At 45.1% G+C, this 24,802-nt stretch overlaps 5 protein-coding genes across 16 annotated transcripts; 3 read left to right on the plus strand and 2 right to left on the minus strand.

The window, feature by feature from the left end:
• The first annotated feature begins 11 nt into the window (after nucleotides 1–11).
• Nucleotides 12–2,487, plus strand: Ric (Ras-related protein interacting with calmodulin). The gene is made up of 4 exons (XM_017241191.3): nucleotides 12–396; nucleotides 596–652; nucleotides 720–883; nucleotides 948–2,487. The coding sequence occupies exons 1-4, from the start codon at nucleotides 198–200 to the stop codon at nucleotides 1,299–1,301; spliced, it is 774 nt and encodes a 257-aa protein (XP_017096680.1). The 5' UTR covers nucleotides 12–197; the 3' UTR covers nucleotides 1,302–2,487.
• Nucleotides 2,488–2,561: 74 nt separating this feature from the next.
• On the minus strand, nucleotides 2,562–6,532 carry Rho1 (ras-like GTP-binding protein Rho1). Of its 4 annotated transcripts, none has more exons than XM_017241194.3 (5): nucleotides 6,396–6,532; nucleotides 5,545–5,708; nucleotides 4,030–4,179; nucleotides 3,884–3,964; nucleotides 2,562–3,823 (listed from the first exon to the last, which is right to left on the minus strand). In XM_017241194.3, the coding sequence occupies exons 2-5, from the start codon at nucleotides 5,698–5,700 to the stop codon at nucleotides 3,632–3,634; spliced, it is 579 nt and encodes a 192-aa protein (XP_017096683.1). In that variant the 5' UTR covers nucleotides 5,701–5,708; nucleotides 6,396–6,532; the 3' UTR covers nucleotides 2,562–3,631. The 4 variants fall into 4 exon arrangements, with proteins under 4 accessions (XP_017096683.1, XP_017096682.1, XP_017096681.1 ...); XM_017241193.3 differs by having other exon boundaries at nucleotides 6,368–6,522; XM_017241192.3 differs by having other exon boundaries at nucleotides 6,316–6,519.
• A 325-nt stretch (nucleotides 6,533–6,857) lies between these two features.
• On the plus strand, nucleotides 6,858–10,697 carry LOC108125134 (polynucleotide 5'-hydroxyl-kinase NOL9). Its single transcript, XM_070279153.1, has 4 exons — nucleotides 6,858–7,672; nucleotides 7,725–7,940; nucleotides 8,003–10,297; nucleotides 10,359–10,697. Exons 1-4 carry the CDS (start codon nucleotides 6,907–6,909, stop codon nucleotides 10,628–10,630), a joined length of 3,549 nt encoding a protein of 1,182 aa, XP_070135254.1. The 5' UTR covers nucleotides 6,858–6,906; the 3' UTR covers nucleotides 10,631–10,697.
• On the minus strand, nucleotides 10,668–11,103 carry mRpL34 (mitochondrial ribosomal protein L34). Its single transcript, XM_017241209.3, has 2 exons — nucleotides 10,984–11,103; nucleotides 10,668–10,921 (listed from the first exon to the last, which is right to left on the minus strand). The coding sequence occupies exons 1-2, from the start codon at nucleotides 11,004–11,006 to the stop codon at nucleotides 10,699–10,701; spliced, it is 246 nt and encodes an 81-aa protein (XP_017096698.1). The 5' UTR covers nucleotides 11,007–11,103; the 3' UTR covers nucleotides 10,668–10,698.
• A 208-nt stretch (nucleotides 11,104–11,311) lies between these two features.
• Dg (Dystroglycan) lies at nucleotides 11,312–23,280 on the plus strand. Of its 9 annotated transcripts, none has more exons than XM_017241200.3 (15): nucleotides 11,312–11,453; nucleotides 16,081–16,467; nucleotides 16,578–16,772; nucleotides 16,835–16,966; nucleotides 17,034–17,176; nucleotides 17,237–17,320; nucleotides 17,385–17,445; nucleotides 17,989–18,660; nucleotides 19,205–19,423; nucleotides 19,827–19,886; nucleotides 19,947–20,251; nucleotides 20,308–21,458; nucleotides 21,516–21,710; nucleotides 21,771–21,932; nucleotides 21,992–23,280. In XM_017241200.3, exons 2-15 carry the CDS (start codon nucleotides 16,342–16,344, stop codon nucleotides 22,111–22,113), a joined length of 3,627 nt encoding a protein of 1,208 aa, XP_017096689.2. In that variant the 5' UTR covers nucleotides 11,312–11,453; nucleotides 16,081–16,341; the 3' UTR covers nucleotides 22,114–23,280. The 9 variants fall into 9 exon arrangements, with proteins under 9 accessions (XP_017096689.2, XP_017096690.2, XP_017096691.2 ...); XM_017241201.3 differs by having other exon boundaries at nucleotides 19,830–19,886; XM_017241202.3 differs by lacking the exon at nucleotides 19,205–19,423.
• Nucleotides 23,281–24,802: the final 1,522 nt, after the last annotated feature.

The following is a 24,802-nucleotide window of genomic DNA, read 5'->3' on the forward strand; positions in this document are numbered from 1 at the left end:
TATCGATCACATTCGCAATGCATCCGTGTCCAACCACCCCCAAAAGAAAAAGAAAATACACAAAAAACAAGAAATACACAAGAAACAAGAAGACGGTGGCGCAGCGGATTACAAAGTGGTCCCTGTCGCAGTGAACGGCAATTGAACGGCTTCGGCACTGTCCGCCGCACCTGGCTGGGTAGAAGGAGCACCTGGCAATGGCCGGAGACATGTCCATCGGATGCGCGGCTCTCAAGCGGTCCAGCAAGCATGTGCCCAGCGGAGAACTGGCAAAGGACAAGGAGAACGGTGGCGGTGGCCTGACTAAGATTCCTCCGGTGGCACCACAAAATATGCGTGGTGGTCTAAGAGTCTACAAGATCGTCATCTTGGGTGACGGCGGTGTGGGAAAGTCAGGTGAGTCTGGGTCCAGGGTTTTTAATCAAAAATGGGTATATAAAGTCGGTCGGCCTATCACTGCGCACTTTGTATGTGTGGCTGCGAAAAATCAATAAATTATCTCAATTTCTTTTACGCTTTGTTTTGGCGGCCACCCCTCGACCCAATACCATCTTCCACCCCAAAAATCCGAACGTTGCTCGGTTTTGCCGAACAGCTGTCACTTTGCAGTTCGTGAGCCACAGTTTCCTCGACTACCACGACCCCACAATTGGTGAGTTGCTCCCCTGGAAAAATATCCCACCACCCCCTCAATGACATGGCCTTAATTTTTCCGGCAGAGGACTCGTACCAGCAACAGGCGGTCATTGACAATGAAGCGGCATTGCTGGATATACTCGACACCGCCGGCCAGGTAGAGTTCACGGCCATGCGGGACCAATACATGCGATGCGGCGAAGGTTTCATTATTTGTTACTCGGTCACTGACCGCCACAGTTTCCAGGTAGGATTCGAAAAGAAAGACTACTTTGACGATACCATTATACGCTTTTTAAACGCTTTCTCAGGAAGCCTCTGAATACAGGAAACTTATAACCCGGGTGCGTCTCTCTGAGGACATACCACTGGTGTTGATCGCCAATAAGGTGGATCTGGAATCCCAGCGCCGCGTCACCACCGAGGAGGGAAAGAATCTGGCCAACCAGTTTGGCTGTCCATTTTTCGAGACTTCGGCAGCACTGCGGCACTACATCGACGAAGCGTTCTATACACTTGTCCGCGAAATCCGGCGCAAGGAGCTGCAAAAAGCCCTGGGCACAGACTCCAGCTCGGAGAAGATTCATACACGCCATCGCAGTCGCTGGTGGCGTATTCGCTCTATTTTTGCATTGGTGTTTAGGCGTAGGCGGAACCTCAACTAGGTTCGACCAACCTCGAGTGCAATATTAGCCACACAAAACACACAAAAGAGTAACTTTTTTGCTGTATCTAAGATAGTTGTTATTGATGGTCAATCAGATATTTATTTATTATTTGTTATTACAAAACTATTTAACTTACTTGTTGGCCAGAAAATGGGAATGTGTAGAGCAAATACGTTTAAGCACTGATCCAAAAGATACGTATTAACCATGCACGTACATATGTTTATGTAGTAAATATAAATAATAACGTTGATTCCTATTGAACGGACGATTGGCAGGCGGATTAATGGAAAAGCGACGTTTCTAAAAACCCAGCCGTACGACCAATAATGCGGGCAATTGCTGGAAAAACATTAGCCACGTGGGGAGAATTTTAAATTTATGTATGGAACGTATTATTAAAGGATACACTTACAAAACACGACACAAATTTAACTAATCGAATAAATGTTGAATTTAATGTAAACTAATATTATAAATCGATCGATCGATGGAACACTAGTACCAATAACAATACCAGAGAGCTTTGTTCAAACCCCCAATCCAAAATGAATTAATAATATATACAATATATGTAACAGCGACGCGAAATGTGTGCGTAATTTAAGCCCAAAGCAGCCGAATTGCATTTGTTGTTTAAGTTTGAGACATGTTTATTGTTTATTTTTAAGGACCACCATGTTTACACCTAAGTTTATTTATTATAGTTTAAAAATCTGTTAATTACTTTTACACATCACGACGTTCTATAACAAAAATACTTACCATGAGTTCCTTGTCATCAATGTTAAACTGAATCAGAGCTATCAGAACTCATACACAAAACCGACATCTTCTGGAAGACCCCTCTGTGGGGGCAGTTGGTCGGGCCTACCGTAATTATCCTCCTCCACACACAAACAATATTCCGACCAACAGAATCCAAAACGGCGTAGAACTATTCCACGCCATCATGTAAATGAAGCGATGCTTAAAAAGTGACATGGAGAGATGTCGAAGGAACTATATTTTCAGGTCGTTTTGAAAACGGCAGACTGGTTCTGACAGCGATGCCAATAATGATTGTATCACATAATCGAAAGAAATTCAATGTAACATTTTGATTCATAATGTTATGTACATTTTAAATGTAAAAAAAAAAATGGAATACTAAAGCACAAAATAAAAATAAAAACCAACCAAAGTCTGGAGTTATGATTTTCCCCTGATAGATGATAAGTGACCCATCCAAAATAAAGGAATCTTTTAAACCAAGAGTAGATCAAATTTACTGTTTATTTATAAGTATATATATAGTTTGGTTGTATCTGTTGCATCTTAGAGTTTTTCAACTTCTGCGTGAGAATTACACGATTGACGGTACAAAATACAAAAAAGAAATGTAGTATCTATCGTTTTTTTTTTTTTTTTTATGTTTTCCACTCGTTTTAATGCAAAGTACAAATATTAAAAATCCGCTTAATGCGCTCGAAATAGTTGGTTTCACTTTAATCAAAATCATCATCATCATCATGATCCATTTTTGTTTTTCATCATCCTCCCACGCGAAAACTGAATGCATCTCATTTGTGGCTTACGTTTAGTTTTTTAAATAAACATTTATCGTTTTGTTTTTGTGTTTAGTTCTTTTCGTGTAATGTAGTTTCACTTGCTTGCATAGCGCTGTCTCAGATAGGATTTAAAGGGAACATAACTTTCGCATCTCATAGCTTTCTCTCCGCCTTCCGCGCACAAGTCTAACTAGATCCACTGATAATACACCTGCCCACAGTTTACAATTTACTCATCCGGCTAGACTTCCTGCTGGACCACTTAATCACAATGACACACCAATGGAGCTGGACATAAACGGATACAACTTCTGAATATGTTTACATATATCGATATATATTTGCTTGCAGGTGGCTGACTGATCGATCTGCTCTCTGCCCTAGGTTACAAATAATAATGCCATAGTTATTACTGTTTACTTTTCGGTTTATAACTACACTAGACTGTATATAAAATCAAATCCGCATTTGACATTCTGCCCGGGGTCCACTCTACTGAATCCGCTTGACCTTTCTGCTTGAGAGCTGCTTCCTTGCTCTTCCCTCCGATGATCTTTCATTTCTCAATGTTACTTGCTGTTCTTGCTGTTTGTTGTTGATTTTTGCAGCTTGATGTATCCAATGTTGTTGTTTTGTTGTTTGTTGAGTGGTGGTTCAGCTCGTTATTGTTGTAAAAAGGTGTGTTGTGTTGTTGGTTGGTTGGTTGTATGTGTGAGTTTGTGTATGCTGTTGTTGTTGCTGTGTGGTAAAGATTTTCATGTTTGTTGATTTGCTCTTTTAGAGCAAAAGGCATCTGGTCTTCTTCCTCTTTTTGACTTGCAGCGCGGCCCGAGTTGCCGTCTCAAACACATCCCTCACACCCTCCTTAGACTTGGCCGAGCACTCCAAATAGGCAAAGGCATTAATCTTCTCGGCCATGGCGCGACCCTCTTGCGGTTTCACCGGCTCCTGTTTCATCTTTGCGAGGTCCTGCAATATCAATTCAATATTAAAATTTCGAACTGGCTGAAAAGTCGTTTTAATACTCACCCGAATTGTGTTGGGATCATTTCGCAAATCTTTCTTATTTCCTACCAAAATGATGGGAACATTTGGACAAAAGTGCTTGACCTATAAAAATTATATATAAATTAGAATTAAACCTTTGAAACAGTGAAAAGTCTTTGTCTACTCACCTCTGGGGTCCACTTTTCAGGAATATTTTCTAATGAATCAGGGGAATCCACTGAGAAACACATCAGGATTACATCAGTGTCTGGGTAGCTCAGCGGTCGTAGTCTGTCGTAGTCCTCCTGGCCGGCCGTATCCCACAGGGCCAGCTCCACCTGGAAAAGTATAAATAAATATACATGTATTTGTTATCAAGTCTTAGGTCTGGGGCATGGGTAGGAGGCTTGGGGAAGGCTAAACGCGAAACGAGTTAGAGTTGCAGATAGCGGCGGGAGAGTGAGCTTGCCGAAGGAACTCGCCGGCGGAAATACCAAGCGAATTAATCACTTCGGAACGGGTGAAGTAGGATGACGTGAACGCTGCCAGACGAGCATATGTATGTAAACGCTATCCAAACAGAAATACAGAAACCAAACAGAAACCCCCCCATATTGCGCAGCAGAGGCGGCACACAATATTCGAGTTTTTGCTGTTTATTTCAAAATCAAATCGACAGCTATATAGCCATAGCTATAGCCACAGCCAGGCAAAGGCAAATCATGACTTAATGCCCTCAGAAATCGCAAAAAAAAAAAAAGAAAAAAAAATACAGAATGCTCATTACACTTAAAAGAGAGAAAGAGTAAGAGAGGGATCGCGCAAGAGAGAGTACAGGTAGGGAGAGTGCTGGAGCAGGGAGGAGGAGGTGGGAGGGGGGCGCAGGGCAACGCACAAAACTGTATCTGCGCAACGGACTCGTCCAGTGGCGTGCAGGATTTAAGCTTTTCAAAGGATCTGAGAAAATCTAATATTAAAATAACTAAAAAAAAACTTTAATACTAACTGAGCTTTATGTCGGTCTGTATTAACTTTGATAACAGCTGACCCCCCCGTGACTGCTGACTGCGCCACTGATCTTGTATAAGACAAATTCATAATAAAAGAAACCGAGCGGAAGGAAGGGAGCCAGCCAGCCAGCCAGCCGCTTTCAAAGGTATTGGCGCTGCTAACTCTTAAGAACACGATTGGGGTCTACGAGTGTACATACATGTATGTATGTGTGAGTTTGTAAATGTGTGTGTGTGAGGAAATGTGGCGAAGTGTGACTTAATCACTGCTATCAAAAGTTGGGATTCCATAGGCTTCTCTAGGTTAAAACAACCAACAAAAATTTGAGCAACCAGCGTGATCACTGAGGAAAAATTGGGTTTTTCTCCAGCTTTCCCTGGTACGACTCTGGTCTCTGGGTGGATGTGTTTGTGTAAATCATTCGATATTGTGAGTCAATTTTTTTACAAGGGAAGTGGGCTGGGTGGTGAGGGTGTGGGTGGGAGTGGGGGTGGTCAGGTTGAGGGTGGCACCAACAAGAGAACAATAAACAAAACATAAATAGGAAATGTGAAGAATAGGATACGAAAACAGGCATAAAAAAAGGTCGGATGATTATCTCTGTGAGTCGCCGGCAAGGGTGGGGCTACCAGAAGGGGAAGGAGTGCGTATCTGGGAGGGTTGGGAGTGTTGGGGACAGTCTTAGAACTCACCTGTTTACCATCCACCTCGATGTCGGCCACATAGTTCTCGAAGACAGTGGGCACATAGACCTCGGGGAACTGATCTTTGCTGAAGACAATCAGAAGGCAAGTTTTACCGCAGGCACCGTCGCCGACAATTACCAATTTCTTGCGAATCGTCGTCATTGGAAATTCTGCAAAATTCAGAAGATGCAGTAGTTGCAATAGTTGCAGCCTTTATTCCCTCCTCTTCTCGCAATTCTCGCAGCGTTTGTTCAGTGCTGATTAATTTATTCGCGAAAACTGCTCGAGCTGTTCAAAATTATCAAAATTAAAAAGCCACACACAAACACACATCCACGCATACAGCCGCACGCCCGCTCTCTTTCTCCCGCCCCACTGCCGTGGCCCTCTCCCGCTAACACACACACACACACACACACACGCACACTTAGTCATACTCGCGAGTCGCGACTGGACGGCGATCTAATAGTAAAAAGTGTGGGGGTTCTTTCTTTCTGGCCAGTGGCCATTGTCCGTTGTTTGCTTGTCGCTTTCTGGGTTTTCGCATTTTCCTTGGACTCCAGGTCGCGTCATAGGCCGCTTCCCTCTCCAGAGAAAAACTCCTCGTCCCGCTTTATTCCAAAAACATCTCATCATCCACTCGCGCTCCGCTGCCTCTGTGTGTTTATATGTATGATATACGTATACAAACGGCTGTGTGTGTTTGCGATGGCTGGGCGTGCGTGTGTGCGTGCTGTGTGGAATTTTTTCACAGCTCTTTCAGTCTTCAGCACTTACAATAATGATGATTTCACAACACTCAGCACGAACTGGACACTTATTTGCTTACAAAATGGCACAGATTTGTTGATTCTTACGCGTCTATCGTTTAGCTATCTCGTTATAGTTAATGCAATTACAAAAATTCGAATTCAACTCGACGATTTTTTCCCATGCAAAATGACGATGAACCAACGCCTTCAGGGCTGCGTTTGCGGTCATCGAACAGTGTGGCCAGCTGTAGCGATAACCAAGTATCGTTAATTGTTTTTATTATTTGTTTAACTTTAAAAGTATAAACAATTAAAAATATGGTCAATTTTGTATTCATCTGGCAAATTATTGAAATCAGAATGTAAGAACTTTTAATCTTTTAATATTAATCTTTAAATTTATATCGTTTGATACTGTTTTCTTTTTAATCAAATATAACTTTGTAATATAATGTATTTAATTTAATTTATCATATAATTTAGTTATAAAAATATTAAGTATGATAAAACTAAAAGATACAAATATTTAAAAAAAAACCCCCTAATAGTTTTGAGAAATGGTCATACTTTTTTCTTCCTCTTCCCCTCGGTCGCATGGCCGGGAAAATCAGGGGCAATGTCAAAAAACATTTTAAAATCTCACATGCTGGAAGAGATGAAGCGGAGTTTCCAACTAACTGAAGCGCGTGAACTTGCCTCCGGTCGCAAAAAACCGGGAAAAAGTGGTAGACCAATTCCAGCGGATTCTAAGCTTCGTCCGGCTGGTCCTGCTCCCAAAAAACCAAAAATTCTTCAGGATATCGTACCGAAGGATGGTGCCAAGCAGCAAAACCAACCTCCTTATAAAAAGAAAAAAAAACAAAAGTCTAAAGGTGCTCCGGCTCCCATATCTGCTGAAGTCAACAAGCCCATAGTCAAGGGGCAATCGGCCCAGACTCTGTCAAAGGGTCCTTTGACAGGAAAGCGGAGTTTCCAACTAACTGAGGCGCGTGATCTTGCCTCCGGTCGCAAAAAACCGGGAAAAAGTGGTGGACCAATTCCAGCGGATTCTAAGCTTCGTCCGGCTGGTCCTGCGCCCAAAAAGACCAAAATTCTTCAGGAGATCGTACCGAAGGATGGTGCCAAGCAGCAAAACCAATCTCCTTATAAAAAGAAAAAAAAACAAAAGTCTAAAGGTGCTCCGGCTCCCATATCTGCTGAAGTCAACAAGCCTATAGTGAAGGCGCAATCGGCCCAGACTCTGCCAAAGGGTCCTACCAAACAGGAGAAGAAATCCCAGCCAACTCCCAAGAACAAGACCAAAAAAAGGCCATTGGACTCATCTAAAGATGAATCTGGTGGTCCAAAGAAAAAAAAGAAAAAGGTTGCGCCGACGACTAAAGGTAACACCATCGTGTTTTTTTAAGCACTCGCCAATCAAGCTTTTGTTTTTAGGTAAAGCTCCACTAAAAAATAAAAAGTCTGAGAAAAGAATAAATGGAAAAGGCCCAGTTTCCGTCCCAAAAAGTTCCATAAATGGACGACAAGGAGCGTCGGCTCCAGCAAAACCTGGGAAGGTAGTCCAAATCGCTTTTGCAGGCAATGGATTTGGCGGATCTGAGGAAGACGATCAGGACGAAGAAGTTATGAATGGGAACTATGACCTTACAGGTAAGCATTGCATTTATTTAAAAGTTTATTTTTTTGTCATTAAAATTGTTAATTTTATGCAGATTTGTTCCAAGATGACTCTGGTGATGGGATTGGTGATTTATTTAGAGCCCCGAAAATTTTCAAAGCGTCTAAGCGTAATAAAGGGATAAAGATTAACTTGCCAGCACCATTTCAGGATTATGAAGTGGTCAACGCTCACAAATTGAAACCCAATTCTTCAGGAATTGTGAAGAAGATTTCTGTTTTCGAGGAGTCCCTACTCTCCGATGGTTGTACTGAAGAATCGGATGATGAAGATGGGTCTTTGGAAGAAAGCGATGATTCTTTTTTCGAGGGGAACTCACATGCTGATGGTTGGACTGAAGAATCGGACGATGAAGATGCGTCTGATGGAAGGGAAGAAAGGAGGGTTTCTCTTTTCGATGGGAACTTCCCTGCTGATGGTTTCGAAGAATCAGCGGATGAAGATTGGTCGCCGAGCGAAAATGAAAGCAGTGATGATATGGAAACTGACAGTGATGAGTCCTATACCGAGGAGTCCTTCGACAGCGAAACCTTTGACTTTTCTTTGTATAACAGCGATCTTGACTCCACATTCGAACTAGACTCTTCGAAAGAAGACTCTGGCAGTTATGACGACAGCTGCAGCGAAAACTCCATTGAATCCTTACCACCCCACCTGAAACCTGAGCCTCTTATTATAGAGGAAATATTCGATGATGAAGTGACTGAAAATATTGAAAACAAAAACTCAAATAGTAAAGAACATCCAGACGATTCACTTCAATTGGCACTGGTTGTAAAGAAACCTGATGAACCAGAAATTAAAATACAACCGCAGGAAGATCCAGTAGCTGAACCGCCAGAAAGCAAAACAGAAGAGCAGGAAGACGCAGTCGAATCAGAAGATGACAAAGCTGAGCAAGAGGATGTTGATAATACACAGGATACTCCCGTTACATCGGATAACAATGTTCCATTTTATAGAAATCCGGAAGCCAGCCTATCCGAGCTCAGTGTATTTGAAAACAGCCTAAAGACCAACCATGTTCTGGCGGTGATCAAGGAAGATTTGGAGTTCTACGGCACGGTGATACTTACCCTCTTGGGTGGCCAAATCACAGTGAATGGATACAAACCGCGTTGTCAGGAGTCTCTGACCATTTACTCTCCAAAGGGCGTCAGTTGGGTGTGCGTTTCACCCAAGAAATCAAAAAGACCTGGCAAGGATAAAATCGACTGGGAGAAGCTCAATCTGAATTTTACTCGCGCCCAGTTGAAAAGAATTCAGGCCAATTTTGAAAGTCAAACAGATGCTATTGTTCTCCTACAAAGAAACACCGCCTCCCAAAGACTAGTGGATGGCTTTGAAAAGCACATGTCCCAAAATGTGTTTCCACAAGTGAACACATCCCATCGTCCGCTCCACCTTACCGAGTCTTTGCTGCACTGCCTCGTTCAGTCCTCCGATAATCAGCGTACCATGCAGGTTCCACAAGTATGGAATAAATTAAGACTGCAAGCTAATAGTCGAATGATGTTTGTCGGAGGAAAGGGTGTTGGAAAGTCCAGCCTATTGCGATACCTAGTCAACAGGAGCTTGGGGCAGTTTCCGAAGCTACTGCTTATCGATTTGGATATAGGCCAACCGGAATTGTTTGTGGCACAGACAGTGTCTTGTACCCTTATTGAGGAACCATTTCTTGGACCCGGATTTTTCTTGAACAAGCAGCCTGATCGCGCGTATGCCGTCGGCCACGTAAACGTCGTTATGTGTGCGGAACAGTATGCCAAGGCAGTTACTCAGTTGGCCCGGCACATCCAGAAAGACGCCAAGTATCAAAACCTGCCCTGGCTGATCAACACAATGGGTTACAACAAGGGGTTCGGCACAGAGCTGGTAGCCCTCTTGGCCGACCGTTTTTGTCCCACTGATTTGGTGCAGATTGAGAGTTCCACGGCCATCAACAATTTTGATTCCCCACTCGAGTGGAGCACGCTGACCAAGAGCACACCCATTGTTTACACATCGGATGAATTTGTAGTCAAGGAGATTCCAAAATACACACTGCACAAGCTGGCGAGTGCAGTTCCCTTAAAGGACAGAGGAGCTTGGAGCATGAGCGCCAAGGATTTACGTTATTCTAATCTGTTGGCCCGCCTCAGTTCGTGCTTGAGGGGAAACGCTAAAACCCTAACAGATTTGCAACCAGTGGCAGTTTCTCTGGAGCTTCTTAAATTCCAGCATCTGACCAGTGAGGAGTACACACGAGAGGAACTTATCCAGGGTATGGAGGCCAATGTGGTTTACCTTTGCCGCCAAGACGAAGGCCCTCCAGAGTGCCTGGGAATAGGTGAGCTATTTGTTAAGTTTTTGTAGTGAAAGTAATTAACTCATTATGTAAATCCTTCCAGGTGTGGTTCGTGCCATTGATTACGAAAATGGAAAGCTGTATCTAGTGCCCGCCATGCCTCTAGCCCGACTGACTTTTGTGGATTGCCTGATTCTCGGCGGTGAATTGACCTTGCCTCAGGGATATTTCAAAAACCAAGGCACTGACGTCTGTAGCAGTGTCCCCTTTGTCTTCAACCTAGAAGATTCAAAGTCTTCCAAGAGTATTCAGCAGATCTACCACCGCGCACCTGCATTTCTGGGAGCGCCCGGATCTCGGAAACTGTGCAACTAAAAAGACAAACACCTCGTGCTAATGATAACTTGTTAAGTTTAAATAAAACCAAATTTATTATCGAAAAGCTAATGCGTTAGATCGTGGCGACCCTTGAGTATACGGCGCATTATCACCCTGCGGCCCTCAGGCGTGGACATCCTAGCATCCCATCCGTGTACTTTTATTCTTTTGACTTCCTTCGGTTTGGGGAAGTGGCACCGTACTTTGGGCATCAGCACTGCGCGGTCAAATGCGTGTTTCTGCCGCACGACGAGCGTCTCCGCGGTGGTGGCCACCAGCAGGCAGGTCCTGAATGTAGATAAACATTATTGATTCATTCAAGAATCCTTGTTTTTAATATAATATTGTACCTTTGAATCAATCCTTGGAACATGTTAAGTAATTTGGGGAGCAGTGTGGCTGCCGCTCCAAAAACACCGGTCTGGATATCTGGTATTGTCGCACCACACGGTAACACTGCAACAGCTGAGCCGCTTCGCCCCGTTCCACTGCTGGTCACACTGCAACAACACTTCGAGCGGCCCGACTGCGTTTTTTGTGCTAACGTAAACCGATCCGAAAATCGACCATAAAAGTGAAAAGCCACGCGACCAGGGGAAAAATGAATCCTGGAAATCGGTAGTTGCCGCGAAAGGTGCCTAATAATTGGAACTGAGATCCAAGGTGCAGAGCTCCGCGCGGGCAGGTGCTGCAAGTGAAAGAACACTGCAAGTGAAGTGCAAGTTACAGTCAAAGGAGCACGGGGCAGTGGGGACTCAGAAAGTGCACCAAGGAGACTCTACTTCGCTTACTGGTGTGTCCGGAATAGCATAGCGAAGAGGTGAGTGCCACAGCTACAAGCTCCAGGCAATGGAGTCCTTCAGGACACCAAACAACTCCACCGTTCCGGGTCCAAAAACGAAAGAATACAAGAAAATCGATTTTCCTGAACTTACAAATTTCTCCGCCTCACTGGGCGCCCCCCGAACGAACGGTCGCTCCAGCGGCAGAGCGGCGACAGACCAGCTCGGGGAGCCGGCTGCGCTGGCTGCGGCATCATAAAGTATACATAAATTGAATTTCGAAACACGGAAGCGAGTGGGCGATGGGGCGCTGGGGCGCATGGGGCGGGGGTGGCCGAATGGGAGGCTGCATGCTCTTCCCGTGGATATTGTTTTGTTTGGCTGGTGCTGAGATGATAAAGTGTTGGAGGAAACGGACTCGGGAAATTGTGGTCTGGTTGTTATGGTCACCGCACTTAACAAATGATTTTCGAGGCGACTGTCCCGAGTCTCCCAAAACGGTTCCAGGTACCCGGTACGTCTGCGGCAGCTGTCAGACTTCTGCTTCCTCCTCTGATTCAATCTGTCTGCTCATTTCTCCCCCATTAGAACCCCAAATAGGCAGGACAGTGGACCTCACCTTTCAGTGTCATCTAGTCCCTTTATCAGCAATACTGTCCTCTTTAGCCAGAGCCCACTGTAGTAAATCCCCTCCCGACTTACCACTCTTTTTTTTTTTGGCACTCTTTTGCGGATGCTGCGTACGCAAGAAGGGAGCATTACGGACGGCTACGGACGAGTGTTTCCCTTTTCCATTTCACTTCCGCCCGCACCCCTAATTCGAAAGTGTGTAGGTATGTCTGTGTGTGTGCATACGTGGAGTCCTGCGTATTTTATTGCCGTTTAGCACTGGTTGGCGCTTCCCCTTTGTTGTCAATTGGCTTTTATGCCTCCAGACACGCCTCCAGATTTTGGCAGATTTCATTGCCAGGACTTGGTTCCGGTTCACAGCCAGATGGAGTGTCAAGTTTGGCCAACTGTCCTGCTATCAGGTTGCCCAGCTGCCCGGCCTGTTAATAATATTATATGACCGATATTGGCAAGAATGTCGGAAAACTATCCAGAAGCCCCACACTTATGGCTGGTTCCATGGCCCGTTTAAGTACAAAAATACATGGGCCACGCCAGGCCGGGATGGCCGGATATACGTACGTACATACATCATGACGGCAGCTGTCCAGACCAGCCCGCCAGCAGCTCTCTGGATCGTTCTTTATATTTTTGTTGGTTCTGTTTGCTTTCCAGTGAGTGAGAGTGAGAAGGTTTTCTTTTCGACTTTACGACATTGCATTATATTTTCGTTTAGAATTGGCTTTACTTGGCTCTGGCTGGTGCTCCGACTGGTGCCTGGTGTTGTGAGGAACAGACAGCATCATTATGCATGCAAGGGATCTCTTTTGGAGTTCATTTGATCGCCAACTTGGCCGTACAATGCTCTCTGCAGCCCAGCCAGCCAGCCAGCTACCTCAACTCCAACGCCGCACGCTTCTTGGCCAACATGGCGGCAACAGTCCTGCCCTCCACCAACTTCCCTTCCCCATCTCAGTATCCCCAGTATCGAGAATTAGTGCCAGACGTGGTCCCCACGCAAAATATTTTTGCTTCAGCGGTGGAGTCTCGGGCACAGTGTACTGAAAGTACTTTGTTTTTGTGGTTTACTGCACCTCCATCGATTATGCGTATCTCCAGCTGGCTCATCAGCATCGTCATCGATGAGGTCATGCTCATCGTCTCCGTCATACCCCAATTACCCTCAATTGCCAGCTGCATCTAAAATATAATAGAAAGGAAGTTATCTGTAGCACTCCCGAATCTGGGCTATATTACGGAATTTGGGTAACACCTCGTTACCTCATTAGGTACCCCAGTTACCAATAGGCCTTAGCTTATCTAATGTCCATATGACTGGGTGTGCTATCTCCTATGATATCTATGATTTTGGTGGCATTATCTGGGAAAACCCAGCTAATGCCCGTCATGTGGCTGATTTCCAACTGCTTTCGAAGCATGCTTTTGGCAGAGAAAAGTTGGGGAAGTAGTTGGGGACCAGTCTCCCCCTTGCATATGCTCCACACATTATTCCCTCGTCATTGCAACTCATTGGATCCCAAAAAACTCAGTGCTGATGTGCGGCGATGATTGAGGAGAGTCGAGAGACTTTTGGGGCTATTTTTGGTAATTACATGGCCTGCTTTTGGCAGCGGAGTAGTCTTGTTTTTGGTGCCCAGAGCTTCGAGACTCCCCTTTCTCGGGTTCCCGTTCATTGACTATGCGTGCAACAGAGAATATTTTCAATTTCGACCATTTTTCCAAACGACACAACGCGATTATGGGTCAAACGTATGCCAACATAGTCATGTACATATATAGATACACTTTGTATTCGTTGTGGGGCTATTGTGCGTGTGTGTGTCTGGGCAAAGTATGTATAACAATTTCTCGATGGGGCAGTGCTGGCTGTAAACAACAATCCCGCACTGCCAGCCATACTGTGGCGGCATGGTGCGCCAATGCGGCGAATCAAATTAATTAAAGCCGGCCGAAGGGGTTCCCTCTTCGGAGAAAAATGGAGTCGCCATGGAACAATTGTAGTTGGTTGTTGGCTATTCCCGCAAGAAAACTCATCGAGTTATGCTGGACACTCGATTGAAAGCTAATTGATGAGGAAAGTTGTGGAAAGTCTAGGCCCAAAATTATGTCTATATCTTGGCTAATTAGCATCCGATTCTTCCCAAGATAATACTTCAGGTTAAAAAGGCCCCACAACTAGGTCACTGCAAGTAAGAAAGACCACAAAGAGTGGCTCTATCTTGGGAGACAAGCTCCCAGAAGTGAAAGAATGTCTTTGCAAGTGCCGGCGTTGCAGAATCAACATCTTTTATGTCACGTAGGGCCACCAAGAATGAACAACATCGAGGCACTTTCTTTGTTAACCAAGGCTAATTAAACTGGACCGAACCGAGGCCACGCTGTTTCATAATTAATTGCCCACCAAAAGGGGGGGAGAAGAGTGCTGTGGCTTGGAGATAGGAGGAAGGCCCATAAATAAGGCATTGAACCTCTAAGGAAGACTTTAAAAGGCTGAAGTGTGTGGGTGTCATGTCAGGAATCAGTGTCATCAGATCAATACTTGTAGAACTTGTACCTCTATTAGTTTGGCTTGGTTTCAACCCAATTTATGATCTGACTCCCGACCCTACCGCCTATACCGGCTATAAACTGGTAGGTCCGCACCCCCATGTCTCTGAACCGATGCATTCCGGAGAGAAAAACTCGTTTTTGGGCTGTGTCTCCTAAATTATGTTCTCTGCCACTCCACTCGAACAGTTTAAGGTTTGGCTTTGGGTTTTTGCATTTTGGCTTAAAAAGCTATGATTTCCGATGATATTAGAGCCTTCTTTAATATAAAAATAATCATTGTTTTAATAATATGCTTTGTTGTTTGTTTCAGTGGAAATCCTCATTGGTTAGAGCCTCATTTTTATTCATGCCAAAGAGCAAGAAATATGATGGGGGTGAGGTGTTCATCGGGTATAACGCATAACGACTGATGGCCCCTGCATGCTTGGCTGCATTTTAAGTTCACATACGCCTGTGGCACTCTGTGGCAGACACACACACTCTGCCACAGTCTGTATCGGTGGCATATTGCCGCCTGACACTTGGACACCGCCTTCTCCCTTTTCTCATTTGCTATTCCAGACTGGTGGTGGGTCCCCCAGGGGCGAGGAGCCAGGAGGAGCGAGGAGCGAGGAGGTCTTCAATTAAATTTAACTGGAAAGCGGCAGCGATAGAAAAACAAATGATGGTTTCGTCTTTCCATGCATAGACAATTATAGTTACTATATATATATTATTATTTATGGCCACGGCATTCAATAACTCTCCTTTTGCATTCCTTGCAGTGCGTCTGCAAAGGAATTCCTTTGATATGGATTACAGACGATGGACTGTGTAGCTCCCATTCCCAGGCATGTGTTTATGGCCAGTCGCAAACGTTAACCCCTTTTCGCCCCGAATAGAATGCTGCAAACTTGTGCAACGCTGTTCTAATTTCTGTCCAACACATGGTCGCCTCATTTAATTTGAAGAAAGGGGACTGGCGACAGCGCCCACTCCAACCCGAACCATCGTTGAATGGTTATTGAACAGAATTTTTGGGGAGTGGTTCAGCGCTATAAATAGACCCCCGTGATAAGAGGGGCTGTGCGTGTTCAATGAGGGATTAACCAATTAATGGGAATTATTTTGCTAAGCGGGTCGATAGATGAAAGGCAACGCATTGATTTAAAAACTAGGCAGTTGGGGGCACAAAGGTTAAGTTCCAATTAATCTGCAATTGTGCCCCCAGCCCCTCGGGTATCTCTATCGTTTAATTAAATGCCCCCTTTGAGTAAAACTTTCCATTTTCACTCGTTCACTTTGGTGTCTTTCCAATTACCAAAGATGATCATGTGCATCACGTTAATCAAGCGTTAATTTTTCCCCAAAATACAGGAAAAACAACACTATCGGTTGTTTATGTTAATTACCGAGTGGAGGAAAAGTTGCAGCTATGGGTGAACAAACTTTGGGCAGACAAACAAACCATATTTTGCTAAAGACCTTGTCCCAATCCACTTGCAGATGGTGAAGACGCAGCTGAGGAGCGAAACCAACTAACGAACCAGATGATGTAAACGACCTACGACCGCCCTCCTCTCTATTCTTTCTCTTCAATCGAATCGAAAGTGAAATCGAACCTCGGAGAAGTCTCGGGCAGCAGCAGCAGCAAGCCATAAGCCGAACCAGAAAACCAAAACTGCCTTCGTTGCACTGCAATCGAAGCTGCATTCTTTGGTTTCATTTTTTTTCTTTGGAATTCAAAAGCACATCACAGCGATCGCCATGAACCTGTCACCAAGCTTATCTGCCACTGGAAACCTAATGCTCCTCGCCCTATGCCTTCTGCTGGCCACCTTTCATGGCGCCAGTGTGCAGGCGGAGCGCGATTTCAATGTAAACGACTCCCAGGTGAGTAACTCCTCCTGGAATTGGAATCTGATTCTCAGCGACAACATTCCAGAGCTGATAAGATAAGAGAGCTTTAGGTAACATAACTAAAAATATATCCCCCTCTACAGGTGCCCGTCATTGAGCCCAAGGATGTGCCCGCCTACAAGCAGGATCCCTATGTCAAGGAGCTGATGGGCTGCTCCAACAGCCAGAGCGAGATCGTCCTCTCCCTGGTGCTGAAGAAACACGACTGGAGCGATCTAACTGCCACCAAGCGAGCTCATGTCCAGGCCAAGCTGGCCAAGTTCTTTGCCATACCCAAGGTACTCTATGATAACTCAAAGCCTGCATCCTTCTTTTAAACCAAAACCTCTGTTCTTTCCAGGAATTCATATCCCTGGACTCTGTGTCCAAGCACGAGCTGAAGTCCATGCACAAGTTGGCCAACAAGAGGGGCGGAAAGGGCAACAAAAACATAGAAACCCTGAATCGTCGTCTAGGACGCGCCAGTTTCATGGTTGGGATCTACTTTCTCGTCCTTTAAAGTCCCATATCTTAAGAAAAATATCCTCTCTCTTGACCAGATCGGCTGTGATTCGCGGTACTTTGCCATGGGGGAGCCGATAGCCATGCAGATTGCCCATCAAGTGAAGGATGGCACCATTGGAGCCTTGACTGAGGAGAACTTTGGTCTGTGGTTCATTTGGCGAAAGGAACTGAAGGCCCGGTAGGAGCTCTGATCAAGTATGATCCTCTGATGGTTGAATAAACCAAGTAATCCTTCCAGATCACACCGCAAGAGACGCCAATCAGAGGGCTCTGGCAACGAGGATGACGACTACGAGTACGAAGACGATACCGAAGACACTTCGTAAGTCTTGTAGTATATCTTTGGATGAGTAATGTGGCTAATCCGGGTAATGTTTTTTTTGCAGGGAACCCAGCACGGAAGTACCACCTGTGACAACACACGCCCATCGACACCATCACGGAGCGGTGAGTGCCGAGTCCCATACAGTGGCATTTGTTTCAGTTATTCTGGGTGTTTTCTTTATCTCTGACACTACATACATATGTATTTAAATGAGACTATGGCTCATTATACGGTTCATACTCTGTCTCTGTATGGATCGCGTTGGAATACCGTGTATACATAGATTCCATATTGGTTACCGGAAGCTTTTGTTCCTTTTTGTTTTTAATTATTGCACTTTTGTTAATAACCGCAATTGGTAATAATGTTCGAGCCAAAAACACGATACACATACACATGCATTGAAATGGAAACCCACAAAAAGACACCCACATCTCAACACACACACACTGCAAAAAAAAACTTTAATCAAGAAAACGGTATTTCGTTTTTTTTCTCTTCTCTTTTTGCTATCTTCCCTTCTCATTCCCACTCACTCTACATTCGACATTCTACATTCGACCTCTCTGTGTATATCGATCAATCTCGTTGTGGTAAAATGTTATCGAAAAAATCGAAAAACTAACCCGCCATCCCCACGATCATCAATCCGCCACTAACCCAAGTCGGAGGTTCCCGATTCCGTTTCGGTCGCGTCGGTCGCATCCGTGGAGGAGATCCAGGAGAGCGTCTCCAAGCTGGAGTCCGTGATCAGTAAGACCATTGAGAACACGAAGAACATCAAGGAGCTGCTCATTCTGGGTGCGGATGCTGAGGATGAGGAGGACGAGGAGTTCCGGCAGCTAATCCCAGGGGAGGCTGCCACCTTCAGCAGCAGTACGGCGGCAACTCCAGTGACGGAAACCGTGAAGCCTGTCCTGTTCCCGGAGGAGAATCAAGTGGATCAGGCAGCTATCGATGTGGAGATCGAGACTTCCACGCACGCGTCCAAGCCGTACTCCCCGTATGATGCCACCTCTGCGATGGTAGCCACGTCCTCGTCGCCCACATCCGCCCAGCCAGCGATTTCGGAACCTCCTCCACCTCAAACATCGCAATCGTCGGCGACCACACCCACACCCATGCTCACCGAGCTCGATGGCAATGCCCCCACCACCACCACCACCACCACCATAACCACCTCACCAGCATCCCTGTCCCCGGCAAACCCCGCATTTCTGTCTCCATCTTCACAGGCCACTCAACCATCCTTAAAAACAACTACAACAACATTAACAAGCACAACAGCAACAATCTCAACAACAACAGCAACAACAATATTGTCAGAATCGCCAAAGGTAATGATGTCGCTTCTGTGTTGGTATGTGCAAGCGCCCACATCTCTAGCCACTTGTCTCTTGTCTCTTGTCCCCACTGTCGCCATTGTCTCCTGTCCCCCGTCTTTATATCTGTGTGTGTCTCGTCTCTCGTTGTCACATATTAAACATACTCTTCAATCTGTCCAACCCACCCACTTCGCCCTCCTGTGGCGTTTATCTTCATAACCCCACTTTCCCCGCAATTCTTAGTAGTAAAGACTCCTCCGAACAGGCAAACATTTATGATCCTGTCATAAAATATATGTTAGTCTTAGATAGCAACTAACTATAAGTGTATACTAAAAGTGATATCAAGTACTTGGTCTTTAACATGTCTTGTATTAAGTATAATTTTTGGTGTAGAGAGGGTTTTTGTTTTTTGGTGGTTAGAAGCACATACATATATCCTAGCAAAGAGGGTTAACTAGTTAGTTCTTAGAGGAGTTTCGACCCATGCCCTTTGATTAAAGACTAAGAACAGCACCTAATTATATCTATCAACAATCAAACATCGCAAATGCAGCCAAACACTCTGCACAATGATTTCGAGCTGAGCACCCTGCTGCCCTTCGACGAAAGTGAAGGCAGCACCCCATCAGCAGCAACAGCAGCACCTACTCCAAGCGCAGCCGGAGCAGCATCGGCGGAAACACCAACTCCAAGTGCCACGGCAGCCACTTCAAGCGAAAGCGAGATCGATTTTCATGTAGAATCCACCACACACCGTATTGTTAGCTCTAAGGTGAAGGTCTCGCAATCGCAATCCCGCAACTTAGATCTTAAGCTATAGACCTGCACCACCAATTACCCCCCCCGCCAAAAACTACTCTCTGTACTTGCTCTCGTTGTTCATCCCGAATCCAATTAGGGAAAATTACTTCCAGCCCAATGCACTCAGCATGTTAAGGAAGGCAATTAGTGAATCCGTATCCGAATCCGAATCCGAATCCGAGCTCCTGCATGAGGTCCTTGGTAATTGCATGTCCACTTGTATCTCCAGTATCTGTTGAACGAACACTAACACACACTCTAACCCTCACTCTGCCTGCCTACTTAGCCGATGACTTTTGCAGCATGACACTTAGCCATACATCTGCTGGTAATTAGCCATTTCACTGACAACGTTTTCCTTGTAATTCCCCCAGCAGGGAGAACCTGGTGACAGCCTCAACAGCAGTAGCAGTAACACTTTAACCCATAATGAGGTGATGGCGCACTCCTTTCCCTTGAAACGTTGTAACTGACTATCTTTTTTACTCCCACAGCTGCCCACTCCAACAGTAGGAACTACTACCACCACCGTCCAGCCCGAATCCAGCAGCTCGTTCGCCTCCACGGACTATGTTGAACCGCCGCAGGAGGAGAATAGTCCGCCGGTCATTGAGACGCGTCTCCCGAAACTGGCTGTTACGTCGGGTAAGGCCTTCACCTACATCGTGCCTCTCGAGACTTTCTCTGATGCCGAGGACCAGGGCAACCTGAGGCTGGAACTCACCGACAAAGATGGCCATGAGCTGAAGTCAACCTCGTGGTTGCAGTTTAACGCCGATAAGAGGGAACTCTATGGACTGTAAGTCTCTCTGAAGCTTTATGATCATCAGTCAGTGATAATCTGTTCCTTTCTAGCCCCTTGGACGACACCGTATCCCGATGGCAGTATCGACTCTCGGCAACCGACTCAGGCAATGCGAGTGTCACGGAAACCGTAGAGATCAGCGTCCAGCAGCACCGGGCGGTGAGGACCATCAACCATGAGATTAGTATTTCTGTGAGGATCAACGAAAAGCACGGCCACAACATCAACTGGCAGTTGAAGCTGATCAACGCCGTAGCTAGGACATTGGACGATACGAACAGCTCAGCGTTGGTGGTGCGGGAGATTCGGCAAACTCCCCAGGATCCCTACTCGGCTACCTTGGTCTATTTCAACGAGACTCTGCCAACAAACGAGTGTCCCGAAAGGGAACTCCATGACCTTGTTGGCCGGCTGGATGCCCAGCGGCTGAGTGACTTGGTTCAGCCTCTGCTGGCCATCAAATCCATTACTGGTCAGCTGATTGGTTCCTGCCAGAAGGAGCTGACGCGAGTGAAGCCCACACAGCACATGGCCAAGAATGTGCCGCCCATGCCGCGGAACCAGGTCGATCGCGTGAACGCCAGTGTGGGGCAGTTGTTGGTCTACAAAGTGCCGACCGACACTTTCTACGATGCCAACGACCAGCAGCTGACTCTGACTCTCAAAACCAAGGACCACAAGGAGCTGAGCACACGTCACTGGCTGCAGTTCGACTCCAAAAACGAGGAGTTTTATGGTGTTCCCAAGAGCGGGGATATTGGCTCCGAGGAGTACCTGTTGGTGGCCGAGGACAGCGGTGGGTTAGTTGCCCACGATGCCCTGGTCGTGGTGGTTAGCCATGCTCCCAAACGAGAGTTTGGAGCCTTCTTCAAGGCATATCTGGCCATCAGGCACGAAAACTTTAACGCCGAACTGCAGCGGAAGTTTGTGGAGCGCGTAGCCAAGTTGCACGGAGATCCCACCACCAGCCAGATCCAGATCCGATCCATAACCACCCACCATGACTCGGATGGCACGATTGTCAACTTCTACAACACAACCCTGTACAAAATGCACAATCGTTGTCCGGAGAAGGAGCTGGCCGCCACCAGGAGTATCTACCTGAACAGCGATCTTAGCCTCAAGGATTCGGTGAAGCGAGCTTTGGGCCCGGAATTGAATCTAACCAACTTTTCGGTGGTTCCGTTCGGCAGCTGCCATCGTAAGGACTAGATTCCTTTGTTGAAAGTCAAGGATATTAATCCATTCTCTCTTACAGATGCTGAGATTCCGGATATTCAACCCGATTACAACCCAAGGCCCGATGAGCCCAGCCTGAAGTCCACTTTCAGCGACGAGTACTTGGCCAACATTGTGCTACCCGCCGTCATCATTGTGGTCATGATTATCTTGGCATCCCTTGTGGCCTGCTGCCTGCACCGGCGTCGTCACAAGAGCGGAAAGATGGAGCTGGGTAGGCCACCAGGATTTAGATCACTCCAGAGTCGAAGTCATAAATGAGTTTATTTTTCAGGCGACGATGAGGAGCGCAAATCCTTCCGAACTAAGGGTATCCCCGTAATCTTCCAGGACGAGTACGAGGAAAAACCAGAGATTGGCAACAAGAGTCCGGTTATTCTGAAGGACGAGAAGCCTCCTCTACTGCCACCCTCCTACAATACCTCGAATATGAATGGTGGGTTTAGTTTTCCCTCTTAATTTTTGGAGAATAACCATTTCTATAATCTTGTTTAGGTGACAACGACGTGGATGAGTATGTGCCACCGCCGGCTGTTGTGGTGGGCGGACGGGAGGTACGAGGGAAGTCCCCGGCCACACCCTCCTACCGCAAGCCTCCGCCATATGTGTCACCATAAGTCAGTGGGATCAGGAGGAGCAGAAAAGTAACAATAATACCAATCGCATCGTATTAACCACACAATCTATATATATATACAAGCATACATACTTATGTGTATTTAACCGATTTCGGCACAAGTTATATGCAACTAAGCCAAACCTTTTGTATATATTCAAGTGCAAATTGGTTTCTTTCGAGTGGGTGAGCCAAGTCCAGCCGAGAAGTGTTGCCAGCCAAGTTGAGGAGATTTTTTGATGGAATTTTTTGTACGAGAAACAATCAATTAACTGGAAACGTTTAAGCTTATAGAGATCGACTAACATAGCATGATTTATACCATGAATACCATGAATACCATGAACACAAACACACACGAGTGACGAGAACACAAAATTAGTATTTGACTAGGCCAAGCTAGATGGCTTGAAAAGCAAACGAGGAGCCACACACAAGCCCATTTAAATATAGCATTTAAACAACAAATATTCTTACTAGTTAAGCTAAAATAATTAAGGCATGTCCCGCGCCCTATTTTGATTATTTGTACGGGACTTTCCGATCGATTTGCTTAAGCAGAAGCAGTGTTTTTTAAGTGAGGCAGGGGCGTGCCAAGAGCTTCTATTATGTTTAGTTCATAAGAGACATTCAGAATCTGCAATAGAGCTGCCAATAGATACGACATTTTGAGGTCGTATGCTAACGATTTCCTAGTTGCCTACAAGTGCTTCCCACTCACCGACAACAGACACTACCAACATACCATATCCGCCACACAAAACAAATAATTATACGAACTTGATTACTTAAAGTAGAACTTAGTTTTAAATGGTTTTACACGACTCGCACCCTCTGTATTAGTTTTAGTGGCAGCTAGTTCGGACGTACCCGAGTACTTACGACATCCCTCCCTTCAACTCGAACTAAAAATACCTAGCCAGTTAAGATTAACAATGATTTTATACACAATGGATTATTACGTAGCGTAGAGAGAAGTTGAAATTGAAATACTTTACCTATTACAACTAAGTACGATTAACTAATTTATGTATTTGCATTAAGCTCGTGCGCTGAATTATTTACACTTTGTAAGCAGGACAGGATACTGCAACAGCAATAACCATACAGAAAAAAACAACCAACAATAATGGTATCAATTTATTTTGAATAAAAAATGCCAAAGATACAGATTTTTGTTTTATTTTTGATTTATAATTGCACTAACACGCTAAAAAATATACGAAATTAAATAAATAAATACTGAAATAATTGTGCAGTCGAGATCCAATTGTTGTAAATTGCACATTTAATTAATGTATTGAGCAAATAAGACAACAGCAACCTACTGTATAATATTGACATACAGCATCCCTATATCCCTATATGATGCGTCTATCGATGATACTGTAAATGCAATCTATTGGCCACTTGTTTGGCTTTAATTGAGCGAGCATAGAGCTCTACACCCTCCACAATACAAAAACACACTCACAAACACCCACAATAATTATAATAATTATTGGGAATAACTAAACATTAATTGATTAAAGCATATATGAATTGGATACATTCATGTACGGATCTAATAAACATTTATATATATATTTTGATACAAAATACGAAACGAGGTGAAAAGTTTGATTTTTAATTGGTCCTTCGGAGCGGGCGGGCTTCCATCAGGGATATAATTTGAGTAAAAATTCAATTTATGGAAATTCCTTAACAAATTATGGAATCAAAGCAAGCGGGGAAGCGGGGAGGTGTGGGAGTGGGTGGTCGAAAAAAAAGTCGAATCAAAAGCATTGCCTTAATGAAGTAATACAAATTTGTTTTTCTTGTTGCTCCTTGCCGCCTAATAAAGACATCCTCCAACGTTTCCTGCCCTCCTCCTCCTCCAGGCCAAGGCTATTGATTCCTGTTACTTTGGCAACGAATACACGCCGGATGCTGGTGCACACACACACAAATTTCCGCAAACACACACACACGAAAGGACATATTTGCTTGGCTTCTTTGACGCCGCGGCAGATTGTCTGTCATGTGTGTGATTGTGTGCGTACAGAGCGAGAAAGTATGCTACGAATTAGGCAAAAACTAGTCTGAAGTTTAAACTGTGAACTAGTTGTTAATATTATTTAGTGACTAACTTTATTAGTGTTTTAATATCCCAGTAGTTGGATAATTTTCTTATAATATTACACTTCTATTATAATATTTTCATAAATTTTTACTTGTGTAAGGACACATGGCGGTATAACGGAATGGCGACAGCCATTGTTGCTGCTGCTACGGTTATTGTTATTATTATGTAATGCAGTCATTTAATTGGTAACAAATTGTATTGTTTGGATTGGCTTTCTAGCCTGGCTGGGACGGGGACTGGGTACGAACGACATTTCTTGCTTGTTTCGTTTCGATGCTACGCTTTTATGACTTTCCTAGGAAACGTAAATAGCAACATCCGCCCCGTCGTCCCAGCCTCCTCTCCACCTCTCCACGTGCGTAAGCTCCCAGGGTGTGATACCTATATGGTCTTAATGCCGCCCCCAGGACACTCGCCACTCCACACCGCCCCACCCTACCCTCACCCCCCATCGAAAAGCCCGCTGGAAAAACAGAAACTTTTGCCGTATGGTGACTGTTTGGTTTAAAAACTTTGCCCTCCTGGAAGCCCTCGGAAGTGGAAGTGGAGCGGACTCTGGTTTTCG

The sequence above is a fragment of the Drosophila bipectinata genome, chromosome 2R (genome assembly GCF_030179905.1).
Source record: "Drosophila bipectinata strain 14024-0381.07 chromosome 2R, DbipHiC1v2, whole genome shotgun sequence".
Lineage (NCBI taxonomy): Eukaryota > Metazoa > Arthropoda > Insecta > Diptera > Drosophilidae > Drosophila > Drosophila bipectinata.